This window comes from Pleurodeles waltl, chromosome 5 (genome assembly GCF_031143425.1).
Source record: "Pleurodeles waltl isolate 20211129_DDA chromosome 5, aPleWal1.hap1.20221129, whole genome shotgun sequence".
In the NCBI taxonomy this organism is placed as follows: domain Eukaryota; kingdom Metazoa; phylum Chordata; class Amphibia; order Caudata; family Salamandridae; genus Pleurodeles; species Pleurodeles waltl.
This window is the reverse complement of record NC_090444.1, coordinates 301,630,131-301,653,104: the sequence shown is the minus strand read 5'-3', so window position 1 is coordinate 301,653,104 and position 22,974 is coordinate 301,630,131. Positions and strand designations below refer to the sequence as shown.

General features: G+C 44.7%; 1 protein-coding gene across 1 annotated transcript in view; it reads right to left on the bottom strand.

Annotated features, from left to right (window-relative positions):
* The window catches only part of PPP1R21 (protein phosphatase 1 regulatory subunit 21), a 448,835-nt gene that overhangs the window by 73,948 nt on the left and 351,913 nt on the right, over nucleotides 1-22,974 (bottom strand). The window contains exon 19 of the mRNA XM_069234042.1: nucleotides 3,994-4,110. Within this exon, the coding sequence (XP_069090143.1) occupies nucleotides 3,994-4,110 (117 nt within the window). The remainder of the gene's footprint in view (nucleotides 1-3,993; nucleotides 4,111-22,974) is intronic.

Sequence of the window (22,974 nt, the reverse complement as noted above, 5' to 3'; positions counted from 1 at the left end):
GCCTGGGATGTATTGTGCTATTAGGCGAATGTGATTGTGAATTGCCCAATGCCAAATGTTCTGTGCTAAGAGACACAGTTGTGATGAGAGTGTCCCTCCTTGTTTGTTGAGGTAATACATTGTCGTCATGTTGTCGGTTTTGACAAGAATGTGTTTGTGGGCTATCAGTGATTGAAATGCTTTTAATGCTAGAAACACTGGCAACAGTTCTAAATGATTTATGTGAAGTTGCTTTTGTTGATTGTCCCATTGTCCCTGTATGCTGTGCTGGTTGAGGTGTGCTCCCCACCCCATCATGGAAGCATCTGTTGTGATCAAGTCTTGAGGCACTAGGTCTTGGAATGGCCGTCCTTGGTTTAAATTTATAGGGTTCCACCATTGAAGCGAGAAGTGTGTCTGGCGGTCTACCAACACTAGATCTTGGAGTTGACCCTGTGCTTGTGTCCATTGTTTTGCTAGGCACTGTTGACTGTTCGTGCTGCTGTGTCTGCCGAGTCCAATGCAGACCTTATTGGGTTGTTGGATATTGCTTGTCCTTCTTCCACAACCTGTTGGGCACGTTTCTGGTGTTCTTTGGGCAAGTGCTGTATAATATGTTGCATCTTGTACCAGTGTGCCCTGTCGTAGCGAGCCAGTAGGGCTTGCGAGTTTGCGATCCGCCACTGATTGGCTGCCTGTGCTGCCACTCGTTTGCCGCTGCATCAAACTTCCTACTCTCTTTGTCAGGCGGTGGAGCGTCTCCTGATGATTGAGAGTTTGCCCTCTTTCTTGCTTCTCCTACAACCACCGAGTCTGGTGTAAGTTGCTGTCTTATAAACACAGGGTCCGTTGGGGGAGGCTTGTATCTTTTCTCCACCCTAGGCGTGATAGCCCTTCCTTTCACTGGCTCCTGGAATACCTTTTTTGCGTGCTTGAGCATGCCCGGGAGCATTGGCAGACTCTGGTAGGAAGTGTGGGTGGATGCCAAGGTGTTGAACAGGAAATCATCCTCTATTGGCCATGAATGCACTGCTACATTGTGGAACGTAGCTGCCCTTGATAGTACCTGCGTATATGCATTACTGTCCTCTGGAGTTGACGGCCTTGTTGGGTAACAATCTGGGCTGTTGTCTGATACTGGAGCATCATATAAGTCCCATGCATCCGGATCATCCTGTGTCATCCCTGCATGTGTAGGTGACTACATTGGAGGTGTTGTTACCGGGGACAGTTGTGGTGATTGTAGTGGGGAAGGTTGTGGCGAAAACCTTGGTGGTGGGGTTTTATCTCTGGCCACTTTCCCCTTTGGCTGCATTTCTGACTCTTGAAATGTCAGCTTTCTTTTGGTTTTGATTGGAGGAAGAGTTTGTATTTTTCCAGTCTCTTTCTGGATATGCAACCTCCTTTGTGTATGGTCTGGCTCCCCCATACTTATTTCCTGCTCAAATCTGTGGTTTTGCATTTGGCTGGAAAGTCCTTGCTCTTCTGTATAAGAGCTGCTTTTTGGCTCTGAAGCCGCTTTTTTCAGTACCGATTCTTCAGAGAAAGTCTTTTTCGGTTCCGACATAACTTTTTTCACCTTGGGTGAGTCGAACTCTCGGTGCCTAGATCGTTCGGTGCCTGAATCTCGACCGGAGTCGGATGTCTTTGGCAATTATTTGGCCTTTTTCAGTGCCAATGTTTGGTCACCTTCTTTTTGATGGGTTAAGCCATGGCCTGCTGGTGGTGGCATCCCCTTGGCCTTTACGATCTTTGTGTGAGTTTTGGGCGGGGCAGTTTTACTCACTGTTTTTTTCACCATCGTGGGTCGTTCGCTTTCAGATTCGTCAGAGTCCGTCCCCTGGATAGAAATTCTTTCCTCCTCTTCGACGTCGAGTTGTTCTCTCGGTTTCGACGCCATTTGAAGTCTTCTCGCTCTTCTATCACGTAGGGTCTTTTTTGATCGAAACGCCCGACAGGCCTCACAAGTATCCTCGCTGTGTTCTGGTGATAAACACAGATTACAGACCAAGTGTTGGTCTGTATAGGGATACTTCGAGTGGCACTTCGGACAGAAGCGGAAGGGGGTCTGGTCCATTAGTTTCGTCGATGGATGCAGTCGGGCCGACCAGGCCCCGCTGAAGAGCGGAAGCCCCGAAGGGCCGCCGGAGCGCTTCTACTGTCAGTGTCGATACGCTAACACTAAACCGGTACCGAGCGCAAACAATACCGTCGAATTTTTGACAGTATGGCCAACTTTGGACTCAATCAGCTTGTCATCGACTACACCCACACCAGAGGACACATGCTCAGCCCCATCTTCTCAGCAAGCAACAGAGTAACATACATCGACACCGAGGAGCTCACCTGGACCGTCCACTCCTGCATACATTTTACTATCTTGGAACACCCTAACATTCCTGCCTTCTCTGCCAGGGAAACATGGTGCAGCTGGTCAAAGGTCTAAGAGCCACGATTGACTAACTCCCTCAACTCACGAAGATATTGAACAAGTGGCAGAAAACTTCGTGAACTGGATCACGGCAAGCGCCGATTAAGTTTCACCAAGGAAACTCACCATCTCCAAGAAACGAACAAGACACCCCAACTGGTTTACAGCAGAACTGAAAACCAAAACCCAGAAAGGCAACTGCAGACAGAAGGAAAGAAGATGGTCCACCAGTAAGACCTTTGAGGACTGAAAATGATTCAAAGATGCCCTCAACCATTGCCACCACCTCCTGAAAAACACCAAGAAGCCCGCCCTAGCCACCCACATCAATGACAGCTCCAACACCATCAAGGAACTGTTCAACATAGTCAAGGAGTTCACCAACCCCATAGCAACACCATCACACCCTTTTAAGCTGTGACACTCTCTTGTACTTCTTCCACAATACAATCAACACCATCTACCAAGACGTCGCACCTGAGCCCCCGCCAAGGACATCAACCACCTCCCTCAAACCTTCCGACCATGCTCGCAACCTCTGCATCATCCTCGACAGCCAGCAATCCATGAAGAAACAGGTCAGCTTTGTCTCCTCTGCCTGCTTCCTCACCCTCCGAATGCTCAGGAAGGTCTTCAGATGGCTCCCAACCAACACCAGGCAAACTGTGACCCAAGCTCTCGTGACCAGCAGACTCCACTACGCGGCTCCCACTACGTAGGAATCACTGCCCAACTCATGAAGAAGCTCCAGACCATCCAGAACACAGTCAGACACATCCTTGACATCCCCAGATAGACGCACATGACCCCTCATCTCAGGAAACTTAATTGGCTACCAGTCACAAAGAGACGCCAGTTCAAGCTGCTCACCCACGCTTACAAGGCTCTACACAACGAAGGACTAGCATACCTCAACAATCGAGTGACTTTCCACTAACCAACCAGAGAACTCCCTGGCAGCTAACCGGCGAGTTCACCAGGGGAACAGCGGAGTCCACTCCTTCTCTCGCCTGGTGGCTAAGAAAGACCGGGAAGACCCTCCTTCTGCACTGCAGAGCCTCACCATCACTCCAAAAGTTCAGGAAGGACCTCAAGATCTCAATGTTCAACAGGAACAAGCAGCACAACTCCCTCAGAGCCTCGAGACCCGTACGGGTGATGCAGCTGCACTTTACAAATCCTGATTTATTGCTTGAACACAAAAAACACTTTTTCTATGGAAACTAGGTCCTAACTATACCTACCTACTGGTGCCCGCCAGTAAGATGGATGGATATAATTTTCCCTTTCTACGGCAGGAAACAGCGGTCCAGGTGTTCCCGACATTGTGACATAAGACTGCGAATGTGTATGAGGAAGCATTCCTTGATGCTACTAGTGTTGCTCTGCATGTGGCAGTTTGCCTCTGTGCACGTGCACCATACCTTGCACTGCTGGTGTAAAGAGCTGCCCTGTTCTTTGTGGTAGCAAACCTTGCACTGCTGTTGCCCATGATTTGCAAGCGTTTTGTGTTAGTTAAAGGTGGTGAACACCATTGCCATTGCTGAGGTTTTTGTTCTGAAAAAATAATACCTCATGCTTACCTCGGCGTGAAAATGGACAGCCTTGCTATCAGCCAGCTGTAGCTGCGTTGTAACTTCCACTATCCTTGCCATGTAGTGATTTTTTATCAGATCTTCCTGAGAATCTGTTTCTGGGTGCTGTAATATAATAAAACACAAGCTGTTACACTCATACCTAGGAATTCAATTCTGCTTGAACCATTAAGAGGAACTGCGTTTTGATAGGAAGCCAATCTACTTTATGGCCAGCAAAAATGACAACTTTTATCTTCGCAAAAGTGTCTATGAGCAACAACAAAAGATTTTATAACAATGTTTCAGACTTGATGGGATATGTTTAGTAAGGTAAGGTACTAAGAATTTAGCTTATGTTTAAAAAAAAAAAAAAACTAGAATTTCACTGAAAAAAACAAAGGCTAAAGTGCCATTATAATTAGGTGTTAAAAGACTAGATAAACTAACATTTAAAAAGCCAAAAATAGCACTAAAATTCACTGGTTATACTTTTCTGAGCCACGTAGAGCTTGCATCCTGCCATGTACTGCTAATGCCTTCACATATTACATCACATGTTATGTTAAACAATTGATGAAATCACTGATGACATCATCCAAGCTACTGCTCTTCAAATTGCTACAACTTGTGAATTTCTTTGTTTTTTGTGCATGTTAGTTTTTCTATAATTTCAACAACTATAACATAATTTAACCTTTGTTTTTTCAGTTTATATAGTTATACACACACATTCACAGAACAAAAGCCAAAGATTAAAGTAACGTTATAATTAGGTTGAAATTTAATTAACAAAACATTTTGAACTAAAAAAATAAAAAATAAAAAACGACAGTGCAATTCACCAGTTATAGTTACCTCAAGTAACTATCATTCGTGATCTAAGGTTAACTATAAATTATGCCCCCACTATACACACCTTTCTCATCAATAATTTTACTGCAAAAGCTGCAGCAAAATTATCAATTATGTCATAGAAGATATTATGAGTGATGTAATATGGGGGTGAGAATTCTAGTTAGGTCATGGCATGACTTATAGTTACTTGAGACAAGTATAACTTTAGATGTTTTTGATTTCAAAATGTTACGTTGTCACTGCAATTTTCAACTATTAAGTTAATTTAACAGTTGTTTTTTTCAGTGAATATCTACTTTAAAAAAAATATATAAAGTAATATTTTATTACATACATAAAACCAAAGGTCCGGACCCAGCCTTCCTGTTGCAGACAAGAAACCCCACGTTGTGCACAATCTTTAACTGTGCCAGTGTTGCGCTGGCCACAGGACATGGCCTCCTGCGCCCTGTGGCAAGCCAAGACCTGCTGCAAACAGCCTTTGCCCACACATAGTGTGGGGTTGGCTGAGGCAGCCAGCTCCCTGGTGGGAGAGCAGGTTGCACAGTCCCTCCCCCCCCCCCAAGCCACTACTGGCCCCAGGGACCCCATCCCTGGTCCAAAACATATACTAGTAGGATAGGGGGTGCTCTGCTTCCTCCCCACTCTGAAGAGGACCAAAAACATTTGTATGAGGGGGCGCATGGCACCTCTCACCGAGCCCAAATGGGCCCCGGGGAACCCATCCTCTTGGGACATACACTAGTTATAGGAGAGGGGGTGCATGCCCCCTCCCCCAAGGCTTCAAAGGCCCAGGGAATCCCATTCCCTGGGGATAATAACATTCATTTTTGCAGGAAGGAGCTTGTGGCACCTCGCTGGAGCCCAAACATGCCCCTGGGACCCTATCCCCATTGACAAAGTCTAATTATAGGTGGGGCTAGGGCCCCCTCCCCGAGTGGCTCCAGGGACCTCATTCCCAAGGACAACCCGTATATGTTAAGGGGAGGAGGCACCCAGCCCCTCTCACCAAGACTTAATAGGGCCTGGGGATCCCATCCCTGAGCCCTAAAACATTTATATTAGGGGAAGGGGGTGCACTCCGGAGCCCAAATGGGTGGTGGGAACCCCAAACACCAGGGCAAAAGTCAAATTATAAGGGAGGGAAGAATGTGGCCCCTTTTCCCGAGGCAACAGTGGATCCGGTGCCTCACCCTTCACATATGTTAAAGGAAGGGGGCCTGCGGCCCTCCTCTCCCAGTCTTAACAGGCCCAAGGCACCCCATCCCCCGGGGCTGCAGTTAACAAAAGGGAGTGGCCATGATGCCCCATCCCTAAGCCCAAATAGGCCCCTAGGACTCTATCCCCAGGGCTGAACTCTTGAAAAAGGCAGGGGTCATGCAGCCCCCCTTCTTGAGCTTTAATGGGCCCAGGGGACGCAATCAACTTAAAGGGGAGGAGGCCGGTGCCCACCCCCAAGTTTATTGTGGCCTTGGGCAAGCCATCCTTCAGGGGCCTGTTTTATGTGAAGTTGGGTGCCCTGGGAGAGAGCCCCAGGGTCCCTACTGCCCCAGCCAGCTTTCCGCATGCCGCAGGAGGTGTCGTTGCTCCAGCATGGCAGGAGCAGTTTTTTTGCTGGACAGGAGCAATCTGTTTCCCGGCAGGTGTGTGTGAGCAGGAATGCCCACCCATCTGGTGGGAGCCTTTTTAAATCTTGTGCTGGGTGAGAGTAGACATACCTTCCCTGTCTGCACTCCTGCATGCAGGGAAGGGATGTTTGCTCCCATCAGGTGGGTGATTTCAAAACACTCCCATTGGGGTTTGGGGAAGAGACATATGTTAAAAGTACTGTGTCCTGGAGGTGGGCTCCCTGGGACACAGTCTGTAAGCCAGCTCCAGAATATGGGGTCCCCGGGCCGTAAACATCCTTTAAAGTTGTGTTCAGTACTGGGGATGGAGTTCCTGGGGGCTTTTGATGCTCATGGAGGGGGGCAACGTTTCTCCTCCTCTTCATTATTGTAGTGGGCCCTGGGGGATAGAGTCCTAAGAGCCCAAAATGGTCTCATGGAGGGGCTCCCTCTCACCCCTCTCTCCCCAATTAATTTATTTGAAAAATGGCAAGCAGTCCTTTTTTCCTACAATCCTGTGGGAGTCCTGTGAGATTGTGGAAAAAAAAGTTTTTCTTTTAAAACTTTTTGGGCAGGGTGGTATAAGGTTGCAGGGTATCCTTACCGTGTCCAGATATATATATATATATTTTTTTATAAATTGCAGAACAGGGGACTAAGCCCCTGAGTCCTGTAATTGCTGTCAGAAACATTTTTCTTCATGTTGCTGGCAGGCAATCAGAAACTTGCTCACGCAGGAGCAAGTTGGCCCAAACGTAAAAAATGCCCTCTGGGCCAATAAGAAGGCTTTATATTTTAAAACTGCATTTTAAGGACTCTCGTAAGAGTCCATTGAATCCAAATGCTTAGCTATACACATATTTTTGGAACTTAATATTTCCAGAAGTACTTAACAGACTTACACCAAATCACAAAAAGCATGCTTTCTGGGCCAAGTTGGCCCAAAGGATAAAAAAAGCCCTCTGGGCCAATCAGAAGGTTCTATTTTTTTTTTTTTTTACTGGGTTTAAGGGACTGTTGTCAGAGTCATGTGAATCCAAATGTCCACATATACAAATATTTTTGGAGCTTGATATTTCCAAAACTACTAAACAGATTTAAACCAAATCACAAAAGGATGCTTTCTAATCCAAGATCTAGCTTCCTGCAATCTGATGTAACTCCGTTCAGCACTTTTGCTGTAGTACTTCTTTTTTGCTGTCCCCCTCCCCCAAAATCGAAGATACACAGAGCAATGTGGTCACCACTGCGGAGTTATAAATTAAGTCAGAGTTTCCATACGAAGAGCATTTGTTCTTTTGCTAATAATTTTAGCACCATTTATCTGATCTTCATGAAACTTTCTAAAAAAAAACAAAAAACTTCTACCTTAACTCCTTAATTACAAGTTTCACGTGATCAGTCATGAAGTCGAGCTGAGAAAAAGGGTGGGTCTCAAAATACTTCTCCCCTCCCCCATGCAGTTTGCATAGGGAATTTTTCAACAATAATACAGAAAAAACTGTTATTTCTATTTTCTGGATTTATAAAGTGCGTTACTTCCCCAGAGGTCTTCCTAGCGGTAGCATAAACAATCAAAGCTACAATGACGGTTTAAAATAGGCATGACTACTTCCTACAATTCTCCATAGAGGGGGAAAGTCTAAGATATTTAAAAGAACACCCTCCACATCTCAGCAACCTGACACAAGGAATGGCAGCAAGCTTCAGGGTAATGGAGGGCACTTGGGAGCATACCGTGGCATTAGATTTTTAAGATATTGTGGGCCGGTTTTTGTCCTGGATTTGTACATGAAGCATATCGCTTTGACCTTACCATGCGTATAAATGGTAAGCCAGTGCAGGTTCCACTGATGAGTAGAGACTGAGGCATTCCAGGGAACAGGACAAAGGATTTGGGCTGCAGCATTTTCATCAGTCAGCAGCCTCTTCAAAAAAGGCTCAAAATCATATTGTCATTATCAAGGCAAGAAATAATAAGAGCTTGAATTATCGTCCTTTGAGACAAAGTCAGTAGCAGCCAGAGAGTGTTCTTTCTCAGTTTGTGCAACAAATTATGTATAGAGCCTAGTTTGACTGGGAGCTCCTAGATCATCCTGGTAGTTGCTCCACCCATTTAAGAATCTGGTATAAATTCCCTTCTCAAATGTCTTTTGAGGTAAAAGAAAATGTTTAGATGCTCACACCAGGTTTTTTTGGTACCCTTCGTAGTCTGTGGCTTCACAAAAGCAAGCCAACCCAAAGTAGTACCACACAAAAAAACAAGGTATCAGCTGGCAACCCAAGCACTGAGGTATGGGCCCCTGAAAGGTAGAGAATCCCTGGTGGGTTTTCCTAAAACAGATGACAACCCTCACCCACCAAGGTGACATGCTTCATCATAGGGGCGTGGCCCCTGCTCACCATGATATCCCAAAGGCATCCACAGTGGGCTCCACCATGCTCTTTAAGAGGAGCTTAGAAGTATACCTCTTTGTTGGTAAGGTAACTGGGACCTTAAAGAAATAGAAATGTTTCAGGGACGTCTGAACACCAGTGGGTTTATAGACACCTCCTTATCCCATTAATAAAACCAAATCACGTTGCTATCTGTTCAATGAAGGTCTTAGTGACATGTCAACAAGCTCTTGCTCCATGAAATGTAAAATAAGGGGGAAGGTACAAGTGCCTACAGTTATTTTACACACTTGGATTGAATCCTAATCACATGTCATGGTATCTAATTAGATATGATTCTTTGCTACATTTATTATCAACAAATATCATGATCCCCTTACCCTAGATGGTACTCTGTGTCTATCATGCTGAACAGGAACTGTGGTTACTATTTGTAAGCACCAGACCATGGCACACTATATCTGACCCCATTCAATTATAACAATCAACCTTTTAAGATGTGTACCTAATGCAAATACCCATTGTTGCTCATATTTGCATAAGATCTGGTTATCAGTATGAGGAATCCTTTAAATCACTGCCCGCTGGTTATCATCATTAATTTGCTTTTTTCATTGTAATGTGTAACTAATTTTGTAGTTAGTTTCCCAGTTCTGATACTGCTTTTGTGTGGAGTGATACCAGTCTTTATAATCTGAGGGGTCATCCCAATGTACAGTAATTTGTAAGGACACACAATCATGTATATATATATATATATATATATATATATATATATATATATATCACTGATTCCTATTTACAGTTGGTGTACATGTGGTGTCTCCTGTATTATCTCAAGTCTAAATAAGCCCTAATTGTGTTAAAGCTACATATGTTACAGTTCCCCAAAGGGATGATGTCCCTGAATTTCATGTACAAATCACAGTGTACTTTGCTTAGTCAGTAACAGTCTAGTATGGATCAGTTGGTTCTTTAGGTGTTTACCCTTCTATATGAACATAGGGGTCGTGGAATCTTTCACCCATATTCACAATTTTCCAATGTTTAGCATTTGTTTTCTCATGTTTCTGAGAAATTAGAGAAAACGTTGTCACTCAAGTTATCCTATCTGTCTTCTCTATAAAATGGTTTTCAAATAGTGAGTCCCTACTGTTATTGTGTGTTCTTTTCCTTGATTTTTCCACTAGGTTTCGCCAGTAATGTCTTACTAACAATATTCTCAACAATTCCTCTGATTGTGTTTTTTATCCATAGATAACTAGATCAGTGGCGTTCCTCTGAATTCTAAGAAGCTGCCCAAAGCCTAAATTGTCTTTGAGGGCCCAAGATGGCGGCTTTCAAACAGAAGAAGAGAGCTCTTATCCATAGGTCTATCATAAAACTCACTAACAAGATAGCCATCATTAACCTTAATAAAGTAAGTTTAGGAAAGGTATTTTTTTTCCAGTCGTAGGATGAACCAAACGGGTAGGTCTTGTTAGTTTAACATTGCAACAAAGTGTAGCTTCCTTTTTATGATCCTGCCAAATGATGAAGATGTCATAGATTTAAGATAATCATGACAGCAAGTTCTTTACAAAAGGGTTGCTCTTTGTCTATGTACCCCTGTCTCAACAACATTGATGTAGAGATGAGGACACGCCAAGCTGGGTGCAAAGGTGCTTCCCATCAATGTTCCATCTATTTGATGATTTAATATCTCTTCACACTGAAAAACTTTACATGTAACGAATATTGTTTGCTGGGCTAATCACTAATGAAATATCCAATATTGTCAATCTGAGTCCATAAGAAGACCTTCCACAATTCTCAATTTTGCTACTTGTGGAATATTGGTATAGAGGGACTCAATGTCCACAGTCATTAGTAAGTTATTGTCAGGGTCAAATGAGAGGTCTTTCATTATTTCCGAAGTATGATTTGGGCTTTTTTCTTACCTCTAGTCACAAAAAGCAATCACAATATTGGGAAAGAGATTCCCAGATACAATGGGTCTCCCGGGTGGAGGTAGTGTGTTATTGTGAATACTTGGTAAAATATGGAAATATGGGTCTTTCTGCTACCAAGAACTTATCCTCAGTTAACAGGTTCTCACTTGCAATGATGATCTCGCACAAGCAAGACAGCACCACCAGCAGGTCAGGTCAGGTCAGAAGAACATAATATAGCATTTTCAGGCACAACCTAAGCCCAATGGCAATGCCCATGCTGAATCTTCATAGATTTAGAGTATCAGGAATTGGAACAGTATTGAAAATGTCACTTACCCAGTGTACATCTGTTCGTGGCATCAGTCGCAGTAGATTCGCATGTTCTGCAATAGCTCGCCATCTGGTGTTGGGCCGGAGTGTTACAAGTTGTTTTTCTTCGAAGAAGTCTTTCGAGTCACGGGACCCAGTGACTCCTCCTTTTGTCTCCATTGCGCATGGGCGTCGACTCCATCTTCGATTGTTTTTCCCCGCAGAGGGTGAGGTAGGAGTTGAATTGTAGTAATAGTGCCCATGCAATGGAGTGACTAAGTATGCACCTATTTAAGGTTGAGATGATACATATATAAATAATTGAAGGTAACTTCCAAACTGCTACAGGCTCCCGGGGAGGCGGGTGGGCACATGCGAATCTACTGCGACTGATGCCACGAACAGATGTACACTGGGTAAGTGACATTTTCAGTTCGATGGCATCTGTCGCTGTAGATACGCATGTTCTGCATAGACTAGTAAGCAGTTATTTCCCCAAAAGCGGTGGATCAGCCTGTAGGAGTGGAAGTAGTCTGAAATAATGTCCTTAATACGGCTTGACCTACTGTGGCTTGTTGTGCGGATAACACGTCTACACAGTAGTGCTTGGTGAATGTGTGAGGCGTAGACCATGTGGCTGCCTTACATATTTCTTGCATTGGGATGTTTCCTAGAAAGGCCATGGTAGCACCTTTCTTTCTGGTTGAGTGTGCCCTTGGTGTAATGGGCAGCTGTCGTTTAGCTTTAAGGTAGCAGATTTGGATGCATTTAACTATCCATCTGGCTATACCTTGTTTTGAAATTGGGTTTCCTGCATGAGGTTTTTGAAATGCAATAAAGAGTTGTTTAGTCTTTCTGATGTTCTTTGTTCTGTCAATGTAATACATCAATGCTCTTTTGACATCTAATGTATGTAGTGCCCTTTCAGCTACGGTATCTGGCTGTGGAAAGAACACTGGAAGTTCCACTGTTTGATTTAGATGGAACGGTGAAATAACCTTTGGCAAAAATTTAGGATTGGTCCTTAGGACGACTTTATTTTTGTGTAGTTGTATAAAAGGTTCCTGTATAGTAAACGCCTGAATCTCGCTTACTCTTCTCAGGGAAGTAATGGCGATGAGAAATGCCACCTTCCAGGTTAGGAACTGTATGTCGCAGGAGTGCATGGGTTCAAAAGGTGGACCCATAAGTCTAGTTAGGACAACATTTAGGTTCCATGAAGGAACAGGTAGTGTTCTTGGTGGTATAATTCTCCTAAGGCCCTCCATGAATGCTTTAATGACTGGTATTTTATATAGGGAAGTTGAATAGGTAGTCTGCAGGTATGCAGATATTGCTGCAAGGTGAATCTTAATGGAAGAGAAAGCTAGGTTAGATTTTTGTAAGTGAAGCAAGTAACCCACTACATGTTCTGGAGTTGTGTGTAATGGTTGTATTTGATTAATATGGCAGTAGCAAACAAACCTCTTCCATTTACTTGCATAGCAGTGCCTGGTGGATGGCCTTCTTGCTTGTTTTATGACTTCCATACATTCTTGGGTAAGTTGTAAGTGCCCGAATTCTAGGATTTCAGGAGCCAGATTGCTAGATTCAGCTATGCTGGATCTGGGTGTCTGATCTTTTGGTTGTGCTGTGTCAACAGATCTGGCCTGTTGGGCAATTTGATGCAGGGTACCACTGATAGGTCTAGCAGCGTTGTGTACCAGGGTTGCCTTGCCCAAGTTGGTGCTATCAATATGAGTTTGAGTTTGCTTTGACTGAGTTTGTTTACCAGGTAAGGAAGGAGAGGGAGAGGAGGAAAAGCGTAAGCAAATATCCCTGACCAGTTCATCCATAGGGCATTGCCTTGGGATTGTTTGTGTGGGTATCTGGATGCGAAGTTTTGGCATTTTGCGTTCTCCCTTGTCGCAAACAAGTCTATCTGAGGTGTTCCCCAGAGTTTGAAATAAGTGTTCAGAATTTGGGGGTGAATTTCCCATTCGTGGACCTGTTGGTGATCTCGAGAGAGATTGTCTGCGAGTTGATTTTGTATCCCTGGTATAAACTGTTCAATTAGGCGAATTTGGTTGTGAATTGCCCAATGCCAAATTTTTTGTGCTAGCAGGCTTAACTGCGTGGAGTGCGTCCCTCCCTGCTTGTTTAGATAATACATTGTTGTCATGTTGTCTGTTTTGACGAGAATGTATTTGTGAACTATTATTGGTTGGAAAGCTTTTAGTGCTTGAAAAACTGCTAGAAGTTCTAGGTGATTGATATGCAGTTTTGTTTGATGTACGTTCCATTGTCCTTGTATGCTGTGTTGATCGAGGTGTGCTCCCCACCCTGTCATGGAAGCATCTGTTGTTATTACGTATTGTGGCACTGGGTCTTGGAAAGGCCGCCCCTTGTTTAAATTTATGTTGTTCCACCACAGAAGCGAGAGGTAAGTTTGGCGGTCTATTAACACCAGATCTAGAAGGTGACCCTGTGCTTGAGACCACTGTGATGCTAGGCATTGTTGTAAGGGCCTCATGTGCAGTCTTGCGTTTGGGACAATGGCTATGCATGATGACATCATGCCTAGGAGTTGTAATACCATGTTTGCCTGTATCTTTTGTGTTGGATACATGCGTTGTATGATGGTGTTGAAATTTTGAATTCTTTGTGGACTTGGAGTGGCTACTCCTTTTGATGTGTCTATTATGGCTCCCAGGTATTGTTGTACCTTGCGTGGCAGAATTTAGGATTTTGTGAAATTGACGGTGAACCCTAGTTTGAAGAGGGTTTGTATGATATGATTTGTGTGATTTGAGCACTCTATTAACGAATGGGCCTTGATTAGCCAGTCGTCTAGATATGGGAACACATGTATTTGCTGCCTTCTTATGTGTGCTGCGACTACTGCTAGACATTTGGTAAAGACTCTTGGTGCGGTTGTTAATCCGAAAGGCAGTACCTTGAATTGGTAATGTATTCCTTTGAATACAAACCTTAGGTATTTCCTGTGCGATGGGTGTATTGGTATATGGAAATAAGCATCCTTGAGGTCTAAAGTTGCCATGTAGTCGTGCAGTTTTAGCATTGGCAATACTTCTTGTAGTGTGACCATGTGGAAGTGGTCTGATTTGATGAAAGTGTTCACTACTCTGAGGTCTAGGATTGGTCTCAGCGTTTTGTCCTTCTTTGGTATCAGAAAGTACAGTGAGTAAACTCCTGTGTTTATTTGTGTGTTTGGCACTAATTCGATTGCATTCTTTTGCAATAGTGCCTGCACTTCTATCTCCAGGAGATTGGAATGGTGTGTTGTTAAATTTTGTGCTTTTGGTGGTATGTTTGGAGGGAATTGTAGAAATTCTATGCAATAACCATGTTGGATAATTGCTAGAACCCAAGTGTCTGTAGTGATTTCCTCCCATGCTTTGTAATAATGACCTATTCTTCCCCCCACTGGTGTTGTGTGGAGGGGGTGAGTGACATGTGAGTCATTGTTTAGTAGTAGGGGTTTTGGGGCTTTGAAATCTCCCTCTATTTCTAGGGAATTGCCCTCCTCTATATTGTCCCCGAAAACCTCCTCTATACTGTCCCTGGTAAGTGGACGGTGTTGCTTGTGAGGTGCTGGCTTGTGTGCTTTGACCCCGAAACCCCCCTCGAAAGGGCGTTTTACGGAATGTGCTGTAATTCCCTCTGCTCTGCGGGGAGTAGAGTGCGCCCATGGCTTTGGCAGTGTCCGTATCTTTTTTGAGTTTCTCAATCGCTGTGTCCACTTCTGGACCGAACAGTTCTTTTTCATTAAAAGGCATATTGAGAACTGCTTGTTGAATCTCTGGTTTAAATCCAGACGTTCGGAGCCATGCATGCCTTCTGATAGTTACAGATGTATTAATTGTCCGTGCAGCTGTATCTGCAGCGTCCATGGAGGAACGTATCTGGTTGTTGGAGATGGTCTGTCCCTCCTCAACCACTTGTTTTGCCCTATTTTGGAAGTCCTTGGGCAGATGTTCAATGAGATGTTGCATCTCGTCCCAGTGGGCTCTGTCATAGCGCGCAAGTAGTGCCTGGGAGTTCGCGATGCGCCACTGGTTTGCAGCTTGTGCTGCGACTCTCTTACCAGCTGCATCGAACTTGCGGCTTTCTTTATCTGGGGGTGGTGCATCTCCAGATGTGTGAGAGTTGGCCCTTTTCCTAGCTGCTCCTACAACAACAGAGTCTGGTGGCAGCTGTGTAGTGATGAAAACCGGGTCCGTAGGAGGCGGCTTATACTTTTTTTCCACCCTTGGTGTGATTGCCCTACTTTTGACCGGCTCCTTAAATATGTCTTTTGCGTGCCGGAGCATACCAGGGAGCATAGGCAGGCTTTGGTAGGAGCTGTGGGTGGAGGAGAGTGTGTTGAACAAGAAATCATCCTCGACCTGTTCTGAGTGGAGGCTTACGTTGTGAAATTGTGCTGCTCTAGCCACCACCTGAGAGTACGCGGTGCTGTCTTCTGGTGGAGATGGCTTTGTAGGGTATGCCTCCGGGCTGTTATCTGACACTGGGGCATCGTATAGGTCCCATGCGTCCTGATCTTGGTCACCCTGGCTCATGGTGGTGTGAGCTGGGGAGTGTGATGGAGTTTGTGCTGGTGAAACGTTAATCACGGGCGGAGGAGAGGGTGGTGGTGTAACTCTTTTCACCACTTTTGGTTGTGGTGCTTGTTCCGTCTGGAACTCCAACCTTCTCTTTCTCCTAATGGGGGGAAGGGTGCTTATTTTTCCTGTCCCCTGCTGAATGAAGATACGCTTTTGCGTATGGTCCACATCAGTTGCTTGTAGCTCTTCCTCAAACCTATGCTTTTGCATTTGGGAGGTTAGCGAGTGCTCTTCTGTATAAGAGCCTGAAGCTGGGTCGCTTGCAGTTTGTTTCGGCATCGAAACTTTGTCTGCGTGTTTTTTCGGCTCCGAGGTGACTTTTTTCCTTTTCGGGGCCGAAACCTCTCGGCGTCGATCTGTTTCGGTGCCGCTGTCTCGGCGTCGAGCCGTGTCCACAACGGCATCTCGGTGTCGAGGCTTGTCTCCAGCACTTTCTCGGTCCCGAGAAGGCTGCGTGCCGGTGTCTCGACCGGAGTCGGACGATCTCGGCACTGTTTGGGCCTTTTTCGGTGCCGACCGTCGGTCACCGAATTTATGGGTCGAGCCATGGCCTGGTGGCAGTGGCGTCCCCTGGGCCTTGTAAATGTTTCTTTGTGTGGTTTTCGACGTCTTACTCACGGTTTGTGTATCGTCGAATCCTTCGGAGTCTGAGTCTTGGATCGAGAAGGTACCTTCTTCTTCCTGTTCCTCGAACTCCCGTTGGGCTGTCGGCGCGGACGCCATCTGAAGTCTTCTGGCTCGACGGTCTCGGAGTGTTTTTCGGGACCGGAACGCACGACAGGCCTCGCAGGTGTCTTCGCTGTGCTCAGGTGACAGGCACAGGTTGCAGACCAAGTGTTGGTCTGTGTAGGGGTATTTATTGTGGCATTTGGGGCAGAAACGGAACGGGGTCCGTTCCATCGGCGTTCTTCAGCACGCGGTCGGGCCGACCAGGCCCCGACGGAGGATCGAAAAACTACCCCGAAGGGCACCGGAGCTCTTCGATCTTCGATGCGGTGTGGAATCTAAGTACGCCGATCCCAAACGCAACAATACCGACGAAAATCTTCCGAAATTAGCTAATTTTCCGTTCCGAAACTCGGAGCGACAGGAACACGTCCGAACCCGATGGCGGAAAAAAAACAATCGAAGATGGAGTCGACGCCCATGCGCAATGGAGACAAAAGGAGGAGTCACTCGGTCCCGTGACTCGAAAGACTTCTTCGAAGAAAAACAACTTGTAACACTCCGGCCCAACACCAGATGGCGAGCTATTGCAGAACATGCGTATCTACAGCGACAGATGCCATCGAACATATAGTATCTAAATGAGGTCTGTGAGAATCCCGGTCATCCAACCACTCCAACTGAAATACAAAATGTAAAATTTATCAATTTAGATCTAGGGATACATGGAGGAATGGAGAGGCACCGCAGACACTGGTGAAGGGCAAGCACTGGATAATGGCTCAGGGCTTCCACAGAACCACCGCTAAATACTCGTTTTGATAGAACACACTGCTCAGATTCTCAGAACGTAAATAAAAATCACTCTTTTTGCTATTTGGTAATACCATTAGCCTTTTCTCTGTGGGAGCAAGTAACAATGAGCTCAGTGTCCAACAAGAAACCAGACTGAAGCACCGGAACACAGAGAGTAACAAAGTTAAAATACGGTTCACACAGGAGGTGAGATTCAAAGTTCTGCATACACGTCAAAGTAGGAGGAACGCAAGGTAAGAGCAAAGGGACAGCGAGGAGAACCAAAAAAGGGAAACCTGACAAGAGTGCAGAGAAAGTCGGTTTTGTTCTAGAACCTTGGCTAGTACAAGATGAAATTTTTTACTGTCGTCCAGTACCATAATCAATTAGGGAATCCCCATTAGGCTAATTCTAACAGGTCAGCTAACCTCCAAGTACCTGCCTTCCATGCTCTCCATTTCTGACCTTTCCTGACTTTAAAAGATGCATGAAAAACGTTTACCACATAAGAAATGTGAGATTCATATCTCTTTTGTGTTACCTCACATTGTAATGTATTCCTGTAAAACCTGACATGCAGGGATGCTGCAGCATGTGTGTCCAGATTACTGAAGTAAGGCAGCAGGCCTGTGCAGTCGCAGTCCAAGCACCCCGGAAATTCAAATTCCCAACCACACAAGTTGGGGACAGTTATATTACTTCTATGAGGGCTCAACGTTTGCTGTGCCAAGCAGTGTATACATATTTGGTTCCTTATGTGATGGTGGCTATGTGCTATCAGACAAAAGATAACCTCAGTTGACCTGCCCTAATGGAAAACCACAGAGAGCTAATGAAGGAAAATTAGGAAGAAGTGGGGATGGGCAGATCTTGTCATTTTCCATGTTCAGCATTCACCATCCATACACACGTTCAGTATTTACACAAAAATATACTGTTGATCATCTATTGATTTCCTTAACAACAGGTTAATCAGAGAAGATCATAATGCCAACTATGGCCATTAAAATAGGCAACAGATCTTAATTTACAAGCGGTACAGTAAGCCTCTACCTAAGATACAGCTACTAAGAAAAGGCTACCATCATCCTAGACCTAGACATACTGGTTTAGGCAAAACAGAATACAGCCTCCTCTGCACCAGGTGTGGTCAAGAGTGCCCCTCAGGGGGCTTAGATTGCCATTTGCAGGTCCCTTACATTATATTACATCAGATTTGGACAGAAATAAAAAAATAAAGAACTTCAGGGAACAAAATGTAAGCAATAATTGGCAAAGGCTATGAGCTATGGCTATGCTAACACATGCAAACACAGCCATATCACAAATGTTGTCTGCATACCCGATATGCACAAACTATTGTTTAGCACACTGAAGCCCAACCTACTAGCTTTGCCAAGTTTGGGGAAAAAGTAACAGAAAAAGATTATTTTCCGGAAAGAACACATACAGGAGGTAAATAATTTAATTTGACAAAAAGTGTAATGATTGAATCTTCCATACATTCCTACTGAAACACTTTCTACAAGTCAGAATGATACAACACAAGCCAAAAGCATGATGTCAGAGCAATGCTCCTGGGAGCAGAGGCAAAGTTCTCTCTGTATAAAGAATTATTACCAACAGGGCTCAAATAGCTGCATTGTCAAGTCAGACCTAAAAACGATTGGACAGCTAATACTAATAGATGAGAGTTTTTTTATATCACCAAAAACTAACTGATGCCCCTGCAAACTCGAGTTGCAGGGACATTATAACTGGGAATGAAAATCTAACAAGCACTGGCAAAGCCAATAGGTCTTGCCTATGCAACAGCTATTGACTTTGCCAACGTGCTTTAACCATGTTGTACACCAGCATAGCTAAAAGGCAGAGGTGTGGAGTGTCGCAGAGTGGATTGGCAAAGTGTGGAGTAGAGTGTTGTATAGTAAGTAGAGTGACACAGGGCGCCTCGGAGTGGTATACAGTGTCACGGAGTGGAGTGACATAAACTGGAGTCATGTACAGTAGAGTAGTGTGAACTGTTGTAGATTTCTGCAGAGTGTAGTGGCGTAGAGAGCAGTGGCCTGGAATTCACCAGCATACAATGTAGCAGTGTAGAATGCAGTGGCATAGATTAGAGTGTTGAACAATAGAGTGCAGTGATGTAGAGTAAAGTGGTGCAGAATGCAGTGGTGCACAGTAGAGTGGCACAGGATGCAGTAGCATAGAGTTGTGTAGAGTGGTACAGAGTAGAATATAGTGTTAAAGTGGAGTGGCGTACAGTGCAGTGGTGGAGTGCACTGGCATAGACTGCAGCAGTGCAGAGTAGAGTGGCCAACAGTTCTGTGGCACAGTGAACAGTGTTGCATAGAAGAGTGGCAGAGAGTGCATTGGCGTAGAGTACAGTGGTTTTGAGTAGAGTGGGAGATTGCAGTGGTGTTGATTACAGTGATGCCAGAGTGCAGTACAGTGGCATAGAGTGGCACAGAGTCAATTGGTGTAGAGTGTTACATAGCACAGGGACGTAGAGTGCAGTAGCACAGAATTCAGCAGCGTACAATACAGTGTTATAGATTGCAGTGGCGTAGATTAGAGTGATGTATAACAGAGTGCAGGGCAGAGCGGCATAGAGTGCAGTGGTGTAAGTACAGTGGCACAGAGGAAAGAGGTAGAGAGTGCAGTGGTGTAGACTGATGCAGAGTCGGGCATTGCAGAGTGCAGTGGTGTAGATTGGAGTGGTGCATTGTGCAGTGGTGTAGAGTGCAGTGATGCAAGGGCAGAGTGGCGTAGAGTTCAGAGGTGGAGAGTGCAGTGTTGCAGAATAGAGTGTTGTAGAGTTCAGTGGTATAGACTGACAGAGGATTGGTGTACTGTGCATTTGCATAGAGTGCAGTGATGTAGAACAGAGTGGCATAGGGTACAGAGTACAGTGCAGTGGTGTAGAGTAGAGTGCAGTGGCGTAGAGTAGAGAGGCACAGAACGGAGTTATGCAGAGTGGAGTGGTATAGAGTAAAGTGGTGTAGAGTGCAATGACGGATTATTTCAGAGTAGAGTGAAGCGACGTAGAGTGAAGAGGTGCAGTGTAGAGTGCAGTGACGTAGAGTTCAGTGGCGTAGAATGCAGTGTTACAGAGTACAGTAGCATAGAGTGAATTGGCATAGAGTAAAGTGGTGTTGAGTGTAGTTGCATTAAGTAAAGTGGTGCCAGAGTAGAGTGCAGTGGTGTTGAGTGTTGCAGAGTAAAGTATAGTGTGGTGACGTGGAGTGGCATAGAGTGCTGCAGAGTATAGTGATGTAAGATGCAATGGTAGAGAGTGCAGCAGCATAGAATTTAGCAACGTACAATGCAGCGTACGTAGTATGCAGTAGCATAGATTAGAATGGTGCATAAAAGAGTGAAGTGGTGCAGAGTAGAGTTGCATGGAGTACAGTGGTGGAGTGTACAGTGGCAAAGAGTAAAGTAGTAGCGAGGACAGTGGCGTGGAGTGGTGCAGAGTGGAGTGATGCAGAGTGCAGTGGTTTAGATTGGAGTGACGCAGAGTGCAGTGATGTAGACTGCAGTGATGCAGAGTAGAGTGGTGCAGAGGTCAGTATTGCAGAGTAGAGTGTCAGGGTACAGTAGTTTAGAGTGGTAGAGTGCACTGGCAAAGAGTGCAGTACTATACAGTAGAGTGGCATATATTACAGTGGTGCAGAGTAGAGTAGTGGTGTAGAGTGACGTAGAGAGCAGTGGTGTAGAGTGCAGTGGCATAGAGCAGATTGAGTCGGACTGAAGTGGCGTAGAGTGGAGTTGTACAGGGTACAGTGCAGTGGCATAGAGTGCATTACTGCAGAGTAGATTAGAGTGGCGTACAATGGGTTGGCATAGAGTGCAGGGGTGTAGAGTTGAATGTTACAAAGTAAAGTGCATTGGTGTAGAGTGTACTGGCATAGAGTGCAGTGCTGCAGTGGCATGGAGTGGTGTAGAGTGAAGCTGTGCACAGCAGATTGGAGTTGCTTAAAGTGAAGTGGTGTGGAGTGGAGTGCAGTGGCATAAAGCGCAGTGGTGTCGAGTGGAGAGACTTAGATTGCATTTGCACAGAGTACAGTGCTGCAGAGTAGAGAAGTATAAAGTGAAGTAGCAAAGAGTACAGTGGCAGAGTGGAGTGGTACAGAGGTCATTAGTGTGGAGTGGTGCAGAGTAGAGTGCACTGGCGTGGGTTGGTGTAGAGTGGAGTGGCATGGTGTTGTGTGGTAGCACACTGCTATTACAGACAACACATTCTTAATTGACATGACCATTACACTTGCACAGACTGAGTTTTACTAATAAAACTATACAGTGCATAAATGATAATGTGTGGAAATGACATCACCTTGTGTATCAATTTGCTTTGATCAGATTAATGTATTTGTTTCTAACACGTCACAATTAACAAACAATCCTCCCACTTTGAAGTCAGAGAAAGAACAAGCTCCCTTAGTAAGACAGAGTCTGAAATGTGACCTTTTTCTTTAAATGTACAGCAAATGTTAGGAGATAAGAACAAGATTTACAGGTCAGTTTACAGAAAGGAGCAGTCATGGAAGAATACGAGAGGAGTTGGTATAAAAAAAAAAAAAGGCATTGCTCCTTGGTAGGGTCAAACTCACCCTGGGCAGCCTAAAACAAATAAAGCTAGCAAATAGAAAGCCAGAAAGGAAAATGTTATTTACCAAGTAAGGATTTGTTTGTGGCATGTAATGCTGTAGGTTCACATGCTTAGAATAGTCCTGCCATCTAGTGTTGGGCTTGGATGTATGCCAGTTCTTATTCTTCGAAGAAAGTCTTTCAAGTCATGAGGTGAGTGACTCCTCCTCTTGCTGGAGTAATGTGCATGGTCATCAACTCCATTGTTAGATTGTTTTCCTGCAAGGCGGTCAAGGATAGAATCTAAAGCATAGCTTAGTATATTGAGATGTTCATGCTAAATTAATGTGTGATCACTTATAAAAGTAACTGTAACAAACACAGGTGTCTTGGGGGGGCAGGGTGGAGGGGGCACATGTGAATTTACAGGACAACATGCCACAAATAGATGGGTAAGTAACATTTTCCGTTCAAGGCCTGTGGGGCAGTAGATACACATGCTTAGCCCAGACTGAAAAGCAGTCCTCCTCAATAAGTGGTGGGGGGTGGGGGGGTTACAGTTGTTTGAAACAGTGTATGTAGAACTGCTTGGCCAATATTGGCTTGCTGACGGGTCTACACAGTAATATTTTGCAGATGTATGAGGTGTGGACCATATAGCTGCTTTACATATGTCAGTTATAGGTATACTTCCTAGGAAGGCCATTGAAACTTTTTTGTTTGTTGAGTGGAGTGAACTCTACAAGTGATAGGTAAAGTTCTTTTAGCTTTAGCATAGCACATTTTAAGGCATTTGACAATCCAATGGGCAATGCCTAATCTAGAAATGGCCCTATTTTTGTGTGGTTTTGAAAAGGCATCAAAGAGTTGTTGTGTTTCTCTAAATGATTTAGTTCTATTAATATAATACATACTAGCTCTTTTTACAGCTAAGGTGTGTAGAGCCCTTTTCACAACTGAGTCAAGTTTGGGAAAAAAAGCAGAACCCTATCTTTATGTAGTTGGTAGAAGGGTTCTTCTAAAGTTGGTGCCTGAAGCTCACTGACACGTCTGAATGAAGTGATAGCAAAAACAAATTACACTTTCCAGGATAAAAACAGGAGGGGACAGGAGTGGAGGGGCTCATATGAAGTGCCCATTAATCTTGCTAGTACAATATTGAGATTCCAAGTGGGGGCTGCTGCCACCCTGGAAGAATGACTCTTAAGACCTTCTAGAAAAGCTCTA